The sequence below is a fragment of the Amblyomma maculatum genome, chromosome 8 (assembly GCF_055883805.1).
Source record: "Amblyomma maculatum isolate TAMU_Amacu chromosome 8, ASM5588380v1, whole genome shotgun sequence".
NCBI classification, from domain to species: domain Eukaryota; kingdom Metazoa; phylum Arthropoda; class Arachnida; order Ixodida; family Ixodidae; genus Amblyomma; species Amblyomma maculatum.
The window spans coordinates 105,146,692-105,159,058 of NC_139351.1; the positions used below are offsets into that span (position 1 = coordinate 105,146,692).

At 42.6% G+C, this 12,367-nt stretch overlaps 1 protein-coding gene across 1 annotated transcript in view; it reads right to left on the reverse strand.

Annotated features, from left to right (window-relative positions):
- Positions 1 to 3,173: 3,173 nt before the first annotated feature.
- Naglu (N-acetyl-alpha-glucosaminidase) overlaps positions 3,174 to 12,367 on the reverse strand; it is a 56,117-nt gene continuing 46,923 nt past the window's right edge. The window contains exons 19-23 of the mRNA XM_084577113.1: positions 11,469 to 11,589; positions 10,110 to 10,172; positions 9,852 to 9,895; positions 7,129 to 7,286; positions 3,174 to 3,388 (exon numbers count right to left, since the gene is read on the reverse strand). Coding sequence (XP_084433239.1) covers positions 3,294 to 3,388; positions 7,129 to 7,286; positions 9,852 to 9,895; positions 10,110 to 10,172; positions 11,469 to 11,589 — 481 coding nt within the window. The 3' untranslated portion in view covers positions 3,174 to 3,293. The remainder of the gene's footprint in view (positions 3,389 to 7,128; positions 7,287 to 9,851; positions 9,896 to 10,109; positions 10,173 to 11,468; positions 11,590 to 12,367) is intronic.

Genomic DNA, 12,367 nt, shown 5'->3' on the forward strand with positions numbered 1-12,367 from the left:
AGATTGAATGAACGTGTAGCAGCAACAAAGTCCTTCGAAGCGATTGCTACAAAAGTGTTGCTGCCTGCTTTTTGTTTTGTTTTAAATTTTTATTCAGACCTTTGTTTTGTAGCCGTATGCATCCGATTCTCTTTTGTGAATGTGAATCTTAAGGAACACCGCGGTCAACCGGTATAGCATTGCAGGGCGGCCGGAGATAACGAATGGCGTTGTGGGGTGTCGCTATTACGTCTTGAGTAAGAGATAACCACCTGAATTTTGAAGCGAATAGCTTCTATAGGCTCGTCAACACCACGCTTCGCGTGAGGCGGAGCTACAGATTTGCCACTTCTGCGCATGCGCGAGAACGAGTGACGTCATGCATGGCGCAGGTGACCGCCTTCGCCTACCGTCGCCGCTGCTACAGAGCACTGTACCGCTTCCGCCGCTGACTCCGTCGCCGACCTTTCGCCGCCACCGCGCGTTGCTGCACAAATTGTTGCGACTGAAGGAAGAAGAAAAAGAAAATGCACGGGCCTGTGGCTCTGTAGCTGAACCACCTTCGCTGTCTCGTGCTAGGAAGGGTGGCTGTTCCTGGCCCTACGGGGCTGGGACGGTAGTTCAACACCGCTTGCGGCGGGGGCTAGCCAGTCACCGAATTTTTATATGTTGTAGGCCGTCATGGCACCCGCCGCCGCTTCGGTGGTGAATGATGGATCTGCGGCATGCTTCTTTCTCTCCCTCTTCTTTTTCTTTCTTCTTCACTTTCTTCTGTCCGCACGAGGAAGCTGGGGATCTTTAACGTGCGCTCTTTAACACCGTTCCAGAAGTGGTAGCTTGGGAGTTGGCTAAAAAGCAGCGAAGATATGAAAAGCGCGTGGCTAGACGAGCGGCTGAAACGCCAGAAGTACGAGAGGAACTCCTTGCTAAACGGCGTTAAAAAGGAAGGTGAACAGCTCCGTTCGGCTATGTCAACTCACTAGCCAGGCGATCGAAGACGATGAAACAAGTTGTACTTCGGGAGTTGCTGAGCAGTTGCGGAAAAAGAATGAAAAGGCCATAGATAAACGAGCAGCTGAAACACCTGAGAAACGAGAGGAGCGTCTCTCTAAACGACGACGACAAGAGGCTCAAAAGCGGCTCGCGTCTACTACCAGTGTCAACAGCCAACAGAGTGAAGATGACATAACTACGAAAGAAGATGTAGAGACTCGCCGTTACACACACCACGTTTAACTCAGTGAAAGTGCCATAACTACCAAGGTCTTCGTGGTATTTTACTTATTTATTTATATACCCTAAAGGCTCTTTCAGGCATTACATAGGGGGGGAGGTGAGTCACGTGAACAAAATTGGTTATAACAGGCACGTAACAATCGCACTTAAGGATCAGAGAGGAAAAAAAAAGTAATTCACGTCGCTTTTTTTTTTTGTGCAGTAGTTACCTAGACTGTAGACTTTTCGCTTCGAAATATCCAGGCTTAACCTTAGCTAAGCCACAACTAATTTTTTCTTTATCACTTGTGCGGATCACCAGTGCAGTAGTGTTATCAAAGTTCAGTTTTGTGAATATAGAGTAACAGTTCGTACATTACGGTCGCTTGACCGTATTGCGTCTTGTAGGACTAGCGGTACCTTAGAACCATGCATTATTTCATGTTTTTTTTTTTTGTTCTGAAGTTTTCCCTGCAGACCCGTACTGTCGGTGAATCTGTCGCCTTTCCCTTCCTATAAATAAATCAGGTGAATCTGCGGTGACGAGATGGGGCCGTTGTAGCATGCACTGTGTTACAGCGCTGCCGTCAGCAACCCGTTCTTTACCTCGGTAGCTGCGCCTTGGAAAGTCCGCACAGTAGCGTTTTTTTTCTTCTCCCGGCAAGCCGGCGGTTTTAGATTGCGCCAGGCTTATCTTCGCCTGAAGGTAAAGTTCGCTTCGTGACTTCCCTCCGCTTCATCCCATTTGTCGGATAATGTTCGCCGCAGCTTGCTCTGAACAGGAGCTCAAACCGTTTCGACTTTAATTACAAGATATCGTGTGAGCTAAAGATCGCTGTTGAAAGGGACCTACTAGAGTGGCCACTTGTCTTTATCATTTTTCTTTTTTTCACTGCTTTGATTGTCTTATCAGCTGACGAAGATTGCGGGATTTGTGCGCGCGGGAATTTTTTTTTTTACGCAGTCACGTGTAAGCTAGTCGGCCTAAAGTCTCCGGTATGCGGAAATGAGTTGGTATCATAACCAAGCGATTAGATAACGAGGTAGTGCAGCAGTAGCAAAGAACTGCTGACAAGCATCTTATCTAGAGTACGGCAGTTACAATCGGGCGTGGCAGTGTGGATCGGATGCGCAGCGCTGGCGCGTTTACTCACTTCGTATTTTCTACCACTTCGATGCATTTTTGAGTGCTGGTGATTTTGGACAATGCCTACTGAGTGCACGTGCTATATACATTGGAATATAGAGCAGCTGAGAGGCGCCAGAGTGTCGCGTCTGCAAACGGTGCGGCAGCAACAGTTCTACTCACGCTCGCCAGGCAAGTTCACTGCGTTAATTTTTACTTCGTTCACGGGCGTACAAAGTACGCTTAGTTCCATTTCAAAAGAGAGTATCTGAAGTGTACGAATTCACTTGTAATTTCAACACTAAAACTCGAGAACTCAAAATCTCAGTTAAAACAAAGGAGGCATGCGCAGGGTACAACAAATGATTGTTCGTTTTGTCGTATCGATGATTTTATCGATTATTGTATTTTGCAGCGTGGACCACATTAACTTTCGGCTCGTGGCTAGTGCTACTAGAGATTTCCTGAGATGAAATAATTTGAACAGCACGTTTTCCTATAAACGTGCGCACGAAAAAGTGACGCGATTTTCAATATCCATTTTTGGGCGTAGGGCCACGCTCCGTATTTGACAGCAGAAGAAATTACAAACGCTGCATTTAGGGGATCGCGATGATCTAAGCATTATGAATACAAAACTTATTCAAGGCGAAATCGCAGCCAAAATCAATCGATTGTCATAGTGAGGTATTGATATTAACACGCTTCGCTGAAAACGTTTCCACTACATTAAGTGTTTCGTTCTATAGACACAGGATAGCAATGATTCTTAGGACGACAATAAAATGTTGTTTATTTCGTCGATCCAGTGGATTTACATGAAAAAGTAAACACATTCAATAAATTAGCTGCAAGCAAAGTCTTTATTGTGACATATTTTATATAGATGTGCCTGAGAAAACTTCAATACAGCCTTACTTGGCTGTGCTGTCTCACATCCTGGATAGTTGTAGAATGGCTCGTCTTTCCTACGTTATAGGCAAGGCCCGGATCTTGTCGTCGTTTTCACTGAGAAGAGCAAGGGCCTGTATTTTGAGTACAGTCGTTCACTTATCGTGATAGAGTCACCTGTAGCAAAAAAAAAAAAAAGACATAAATTGTAATTCAAATTAGAAAATTTCGCGATGCGTAGCTGGATTATAGAGGGGCATTAAACATTTGGTGCTGAATGAATATCAAAACACGCAATACTTTTCCTTTTGCAAGGGGTATAAAGGGATGGAAGCACTGAAATGATCGCGTTCACTCTTGATTAGGAATCCCGGAAAACGTTTTCCACATGGTCGCAGCAATACTCCATGTTTCTGTTATTTATTCCAGCATCATCATCTTCACTCCACGCTGAAGTTGTTGGGCAAAATGTTTTGTCGAACAAAAATATTGGTCATAGAGCATATGATACACTGCGAAAAATATGGGCTAGCTATACTGATTGTACGTTGCACTTTTACGTTGAATACTTTGTAACTGCATGTATTAATTCAAGCGCGCCGTCACTTTCTCTTTCCACTTTTGCGTGGACTCCTCGAGGCTGGAACTAGGTAGTTGCTTATTATTCTGCCGCACATTAAAAGAAACTGGTTCTGTGAGATTTGGTTAGAAAAACTTAAGGATTTAAGAATGAAACATTGTTCTTTGAATTGCTGCACATTCTTGGAAGGCAAGACATTAAAAAAATAATAATAAATAAAAAAATACAGAAGGCGCCCCTGGAGCTCTAGCGTTTTATCCTGCATTGCGTCATTTTTTTTTTTTTTTGTCTGAAGCTTAAATTCAGTTTGGCGAAAAGAATTTTTCGCAACCTATTGATATTGATTAGCATTGCGGAGGGTTGTTTAACGAAATATAAGAAAAAAAAACTAAATCGCCTAATACTAGTAAAAGGAAATGCCCAGATAATTTGAAAGTCTTGCACAGCCAGAAGGCTGTGCCAATTGGTTCTTAATATTTAATATATTTATATATATATAGATGGAAAAGTAAAGTATCGGCGCAATAAAATCATTTAGCTTCGTTGTCGTCACAGGTGAAAGCGTTGATGGTTTACAACGAATATTAAATTCGAGAAAAATCAAAGAACACTGCAGAATCTGCATTGGAGTAATGCGAAATCGCGGATGTTGCTGTTGGTTGCTTCCGGTTGCTTCTAGTTGCTTAATTCACTTCTTGTTTACCAATTTTAGTCTTTGTCCCTTTCAAATTGCGCGCCAATCCCTTCCTATGCCCTTTTTCCCCTCTACTTTCGGTTGCGTGACGTCACATCCACTACGTCACATTAATTCACTTCTTGTTTGCCCATTTTAGCCTTTGGTACTTTCAAATTGCGCGCCAATCCCTTCCTATGCCCTTTTTCCTCTCTACTTACGGTTGCATGCCGTCACATCCTTGACGTCACAGCAATTCACTTATTGTTTACCCATTTTAGTCTTCGGTACTTTCAAATTGCGCGTTAATCACTTCCTATGTCCTTTCATATAGGTTCATATCAAGGTAATTAATATTCAAGAGACGCTAGCGTCTCTTGATAAAAAAGCGTGATAAAAAATACAATAGGACTAGAACTGTTGGAGGTAAGGCGAAAAAGCAGTAGGCAGAAGCTGATCCTTTCCATATAATATAATCTGTAAAAAACAGAAAGGCAAAAATATACTCCCCCCCCCCTCCCCCCCTCCACCTGTCAACCAGAAGAGACCACAAAACTAAGATTCGAGAAAGTAGGTGCAAGACGATCTACATGAAGGTCTCCCTTTTTCCAAAAAACGATCACTGAATGGAATGCGTTTCCTGCGCATGGCGGGCTCCAGTTGCCTTACTGAATGAGATCTAATTCCATTGTACTTGTTTGTTTCTGTTTTTGTTCACAAGATCTGTTTACATTTTTTGTTTTGTAGTGAAGCCCACTCCTCTGCTGTAATGCCTTGGCGATGCAATGTACATTGTAAATAAATAATATTAAATAAATACATGTAATTTCACCTGCTGGAAAACTTAACTGATGAACTCAGCGCGAACTTCGTGGTTTTCTTGCTACAACTAGAACACAAATGTTTCGAAGCAACACTGCCGCTGTCTTGATTCTTGATCCTCAATACCGGTAAGGTTTTCAGCCTATAATCTAATAGATAAAGCCTCTTATTAGCCTTCTCTAATTCAAATTTCCTCTGCATTTTCTTTGAATAAATTCCATGTCAAATCTATGTTAAAAAACAACAACAACAAAAAACGGTATTTATACTGCACCCTTCGAAGTTCGTTCCTATGTATATTATAACAAAATTTCAGGATACTCTTGCTATAGGCAATGATAACGGTTTTATGAGATTGATTACCATTTTTCAGTGATATCCTTTCGTTATGTTTTCTATGCTTCACTGTAATTCTAATTAGACATTGAGAAATTCTATGGTATTATAAACAAAGCAGTCGTTGAAACATTTAAAGGGTTACACTTAATTAAGTTTCCTCGCGTGCGCGAATGCGTGAGGATTTCGAGTTTCATGGCCAGTTCGGTTATGAGTTTGTTCTGCGTTTCGTTGTTTTTACGATGTGGATAAGTAAAAGCTAATCTGAGGATAATCACATTTGTGGCCCCCTATCTAGAGCCGCATGAGATTGCTGTGCTGTGGTGTTTTGTGTCAACTTCATAGATGGCGCCGCGCATCTAAGGGGAGAATCATCGTCTTTGTTTTGAATTTTGTATGTGGAGATTTTAAAACGCTTTCGTTTTCTTCTATAACACGTAGTTGACGATAATGTTTTATATTTTTGTTCATTTTAACCTTTCTTTTTCTTAGTGCCGCTGTTGTTCATTCCCCCCAGTGCCCTCCGGCGACCTTACGCCAGAAAAGGAGAAATACAGGCTTGTTCTCAGGAAGTCGAGGTAGATTAGTGGTTTGTGTACTGGGCTGGTGAACGGAAGGATGGTGGTTGGATTCCTGGCTTGGACAATACTTTTTCTCATTAATGATTGACAATTCGTATGAACTCGCTCTGCCGATCCATTTTGGTTACACGCTCTGTCCCCTACACTCGTGAGGCGAGGAATGCTATCATAGTAATAATCTTATTAGAACTTTAACGAGATTTAGCAGCTCATTAATGAAAATGAGAAATAAACGAGGTCATAGGGCACTTCCCTGTGGTACTATGATAACAATGTAAGCCGGACCTATGCGTGTCTTTTCAACATTCTGTTAAGGGCTTCGTAGGCATGAAGTAAACAGCTTTGCTAGGTTAGGATTCATAAACGCTGCTTTTATTTTTTCAGCAAAAGTTTGGCATGGGAAACTTTATTGCTTTGGCGAAATGTAGTTAAGGTCCACCTGTCTGCGGGAACCGATGTGCTATTGCTCCCTTTCAGGGCCCTATTCGTACCAGCTATGCGGTTTTAACTGCACATCTTCAGCTCTGTTCAATTTGCCTGCCAATATGTTTTGATGAATTGAGCAAATAATTGCTCGTGGAAGGTACCTTTTGACATTTTTGTTTCACAGATAATCACTATTAATATTTACATGATGCAAACGCATGTCTTGGTATTCATACGACTTTAAACTGTTCATGCGCTACGCATCTCCTGGCTCTTTCCTGCTATTAGCAAGGAGGTCGCCATCGTTTGAAGCGCTGCAACATTTTCGGGCTGCGAAATTATTTCGCCTGTCCTGAGATTAGAGCCATCTCCTCGCGAATACAGTATGCCATCTTTGAAGTGTACATGCTGTGCGTCAAAAAGGCCGGAGAAATAAAACGCAACAGTGGCATAATGCATTCGACTTGTAGCATGGTGTGCTTTAGCGTTACAATATTACCTTGAGGTTCCGTAGGATACTTTTCTTGGCCAAAGGTAAAAGGCTGTTCTACTTGTTGGAAAACGTCTTCCGAGAACGCCGATTCATTGAAGGGTTGGTGGTGTTCTATGCTGTCCCATAGGTACTTCAGGAACAGTTCCCACCGAGGCAAGTAGTAGCTGGAAGGATTAAATGTGCCCATGTAAATATCACTCGTCAAAGGGGGAAGGAAATATTCAAGGGTGCGATTGCATAGCTCCTTATAAGGCGGGTGTGAAGATAAGACAGCGCAACCTCCTATCCACTGTCCCTGCTTTGAGATTTTGGGAACAAAACCTCAAGTTCTTCAGCGCAACACGCGTGAAAGCCACTATCTATATATCTAAGGTCTACTTACTGGAGCGACTGTATTCAGTTACTCTGTAGACTTCTCTTTCACTACCTTTATTAGCTGCATATAAGTTTCTCTATCTTTGCCATATTTTGATGATAATATGGAGCCTACGAAAATGACTTGATATGCAGCACTCAGAAACAGGAGAGTGCTTGCCGTCTACGCCAAATTAGAGCAACCATAAGTGCGTTCACACGTGCTTGCTTACTTTTTTGTTTTAGGGATTAACCAAGCTCACGATAGTAACAAAATAAGACTTCCATAGGAGGTTTTTCAGCTCAGTTCAAGGAAGCGCCACGAAAAAGGTGCTCGACGATAAATTACAACAAAGTAGTCCTTCTGGCAGTAGATGTGAACAATGGTGCTATATATGTTTTAACGCACCTTTCAGATCGGCAGCGTTATGAAGTCATTACGAATAATAAAATTAAAGTCCCGCACCTCCTTGATAATTTAAAAGGCTTTTAATCCCCCAGTATTTGTAAAACTGAAACCAAACTATAAAGGACAGCACGAAATAAGAATTCCAATTTTTAACGCCTTGAAGCAGTGTTTCGGAAAACGCGTCATGGCGGTGTGTTGTTTTGACCTTCGGTTTGTGCTACAGGAACAGATAGGCTGCTTCACTTTTCTAGGCCTTTACTGCATCCCCACGATGAGGTTCTGCATTCCTGCGATGGATTTATGCCTGAGATGTGTTTAGATCATTTAACGCATAAAAAAAAAAACTGGCCTGTTTAACGTGGTTATGCCATATGCCAGTTAGTTGCTCTAGTACCCTGGACTTCAGGTCTGTCTCGATTCAAGGCTCGTTTTTCAAGGTCAAGGGGCCATAGCGCACTATACAATATTGTTCGTGAGTGAGTGTGTGTGTGTGTGTGTGTGTGTGCTAGAGAGAGAGAGAGAGAGAGAGAGAGAGAAATTGATTTATGTAGGAAAGGTGGAGTGGTCATCCGGTGGTATAGATCTTGGCCTGCTATTCTACACCGCGAAAGGGGAAAAAGCAAGTAAAGGAGAGTTAAGGGGCGAATGGAGGGCATAGTACAATTAAATTATTTGTGGTCGTCTAAGTTACTGAGGCGACCTCGCACACACTTGGCGACACTCGTCTCACGCAACTATGTTGCAAATGTCTTCCACAGACACCAGTTGTCACAAAAACAAGGACACAGTTGCAGAGAAATGTTCTGCATTTTCGTTGTAAGCACAAACGTTTAAATAAAATTGCGGAGCCGCTTAACGTACCTGAAGAGGACATATTATGTTGAGGCATGAAAAGGAAAGAAAAATAAAGAGCCTCTGCCCGTGCCACAGAGTATAACAGGCTACCTGAAGAGGACAATGCGATAGTGGTGTGTTCCGGATCTAGTGCGCATGAATGGAAGTCGGCCTATAGACAACGGCGTCCAATGGCTTGCTTCAGCCCGCCGTCGCCGCAGCCGAACATTCCGCATGCTTAACTTCGGTTATCGAATTTAGGCGCCCCTGTTTAATTTTAGAGCAACAGTGAGCCTTGCTGTCGAAACAAGGCTGCAGAATTAAGAAAAAAGCTCAAGAAAGTAATGGATTGAACCAATCAATGTTTAGACGTGTAAAATTTTGCCATCTTTTCATGGACAGCAAACTGGGGTACATGATGCAATTCGTATACACTGTACCCGTCTAAATGCACAAAAAATTGCGTAGAGACGCGTTTGCAGTGTTTGTGGGGGTTCCCACCTGGGAAAGGACAAGGCGAATGAATCATTTTTCGGTGCGTACGCAGGGCAAGCCATGGTTTACGTCGTTTGCCTTTCCGACAATTATTTAATCGCTTTCTTTACGTTAAGAACGCTACGATGTCAGTGCACGTTAAAGGACCCCAGGTGGTCGAAATTTCCGGAGTCCTCCACTACGGCGTCTCTCATAGCCCGAGTTGCTTTGGGACATTAATCACCACAAAACAACCAAAGTTAAGAACGCTATCGACCCCTTTTTACCTTTTTACCTGATATCGACCTTCCATATCGCAGTCATTGCTAGGTTGTCTGAAGCCGATGCCCAAGCAGCATAAACACAAATTTAGTTAAAAATTAATGGTCGTAGAGGGATACCGTTGGGTGATCCACGTATCGAAGTTGAAGCATCGTCAGATTAGCGGTTCGTGGAGGGATACCGTGCGGTGATCCATGCATAATAATGCGTTACGCTTAATTTGGAAGAAGAAAACAAGCAAGTAAAAATGTAGTGCCTACAGTCCCCTGAAAACACGCAGTTCAGTGTAATATCCTAAGAGCACCGCCCCTGGTATGCGCGTTTTATAGACCAGCAGTGAAAGTGTCGCAATTATGGACGCTGCAACAATTCTCACCTGAGTACCAGCCCTGACCACTGCTTGGCTGCGTAGTCGCGGATCTGGAAGAGGATAAGCATTATGTTCGTAAGCATGTTTCAGTAGGGCGATTTTCTTAATCTACACCAGCTACACTAGTGCAGCAAAAATCCATTGTATATGGGAGATTTTCCACACTGGTGTAGCTGGTGTAGGTTAAACAAATGGCCCTAGTGTGTTCCGATACAATGCATCATCGCATCCATAAATAGATGTAAATTAAGGGAGGCAGCTTACCTCGCCTTTGGGACCCCACAGTGTTATCTGGTTACGTGCGTTGTACTCAAAGAGATCCGACTCCTTAAGGAAAAATTAAAACAAACAGGTCAAAGATTTGGTTTAGAGACTGTACGCAAGTAATTGCTCAGAACCTTCAACTGCACACGCTGATTTCTGTATATGTAAATACACTGGGTGGTTCTGCGAACCTGAAACAAAGTTTTTAATAGGGCTTTTTTTATTTAGATTTCGAAATGGCTTCAACGGTTGCTATACCAATGTTGGCTGACAACAGAATTTAGATAAGTAATGCTAACTAGTAAGCTTGTTATGTAATTAAATTATTATAGTTTACTTTTTAACTATTACGTTTTGATGCTTGAATGTAATAGGAGATTGCAGCCGGCTCTTCTTGGTCTAGGTGAAAATGTGTTAGGCAGGAAAGGCGTTGTAATAGAGTCGACAGTATTCGCGAATCAAGAATTCAGGGCTGACGAGCGTGTTTTACCTAATAAACTGAGCACTGATGGTGACATTTGTGCTCTGTTTTCGTATTTTCAAAAGCTTATAATTACTTTGTTTCCGATGAGAATAGCCTCCTCATCTTTAGATTAAATCCGGGGCAAGTACATACATTTTTTCTTCTGTTTTTTTTTTTTTCTTTCCTTAGAAAGGGCAAATGATTTCACAATTTTACAATGCATATTGGCGCATGCGTTAGCTGTCCACTGAATGCGGAACGTTTTTAAAATAAATTACGACCACGGAGCTTCCTTTACAGTCCCTTTTCAATGTCTGTTTAACATCTCCGGCTGCTTAGAGCTTCACCAGATTGATTAGAACTTTCATTCTCACCTTATCAGATATTCAATGTTTTAGCGAAGTTTACAGCTATGCGCAAAGCAGAGAAGCAAACCCGTGCACAATAAACTTCGTCAAAGGCTGTCACTTTTAAACACTCAGCCCTCGAGCGCTGCAATTATTTCCACCGTCGCAGCGAAATTTTAGGTATTCAATAGTGCTAGCGTTTTTCACCGCTGCTGAACTAGTTTATAAATTTAGAGAGATAGATGGATTTGTTGAAGAAATTGGTTTGGTTTGGTTTGGTTTGTGTGGTTTAACGTCCCAAAGCGACTCAGGATATTAAGAAAAGCGCAAAGGACGAACTCGCCCAAAATATAACGCTGCTGCAGCTCTGCACTTACGCTATTATGTATATGATTGTCATTATTTTTGTTTGGCAGGAACAGTCAAACAAGTTGCTTCATGGCAACTGCAACAATTCTGAATGCGTGTATGTCTTTTTTTGTGTGTGTTTAATGAGAGAGGCATTTCCTTGATTGCTTCACAACGGGAAAGAATAAAAGACGACCGAACCTCCTTGGTGGTTCCCCAGCTTCGAGCATCTCGTATCCATCTCCCGAGCAGAAAGTGAGAATCCGAAGCTAATATAGAATCCAGATCAACAAGCAGATCATTTAACCGCCAAGCCAGCATCCTGCAAAAACAGAAGAAGGAAAAAGCTTTTCGGGTCAAGCAGCGTTAGCGAGCTTAATCAGACTCCGCACAAATACAAAAATAGTAAAGTATGCAGGGTACAATTATTGCTTTAAACTAAGTATGCCTTCCAAAAGGTCAACTAAATCTACCTCCACGTTTTTCGCGACGTAAACACAACCTAGGTTTTGTTCCGGCGTTGATCTCATGAATCAGTCAGGATCGGTGCGGAAGCCAACCATGGTTGTCAAGCTCGAGGCTACGATGCATCAATAAGGTTGTTCTTTTTTTTAAATTACGGCCTATATTTGATGTCCAAAAGGACGTGCATGTTATGTCCGTGCACCGGTCACGTGCACCGGTCCGCTCAATGAGAATGAGCCTCGAGAATTTTTAGCAAAAAGCCCTAATGTCGGACACCGCTAAGTATTATGATATCAGGACATCACGTTTACGCGATTGAATATTGACAGGTAGTGGACGCTTCTGGCGTCCCTCGTTCTTCTGTATACCTCCTTAGCCCTCTTTTAACGCGACAACACTAAGCTCTCGTTCCACGAAAAAAAAAAAAAAATCCGGTGTGGGAGCTGTCTACGTTGTGGGCGGAACATCACGAGCATGCTTCCGGTAGACCGTATTCGGCAGGTGCGGATGACCGGGAATTGATCGGTTGACGGACTGCGTTACGTCATGAGAGTACAGTATCAATTACACTTAGTGGAAACACGGCTTCGCGTGGCTGCGCATGCGTAGAGCATCACTGCACCTAAGCCTGTTGC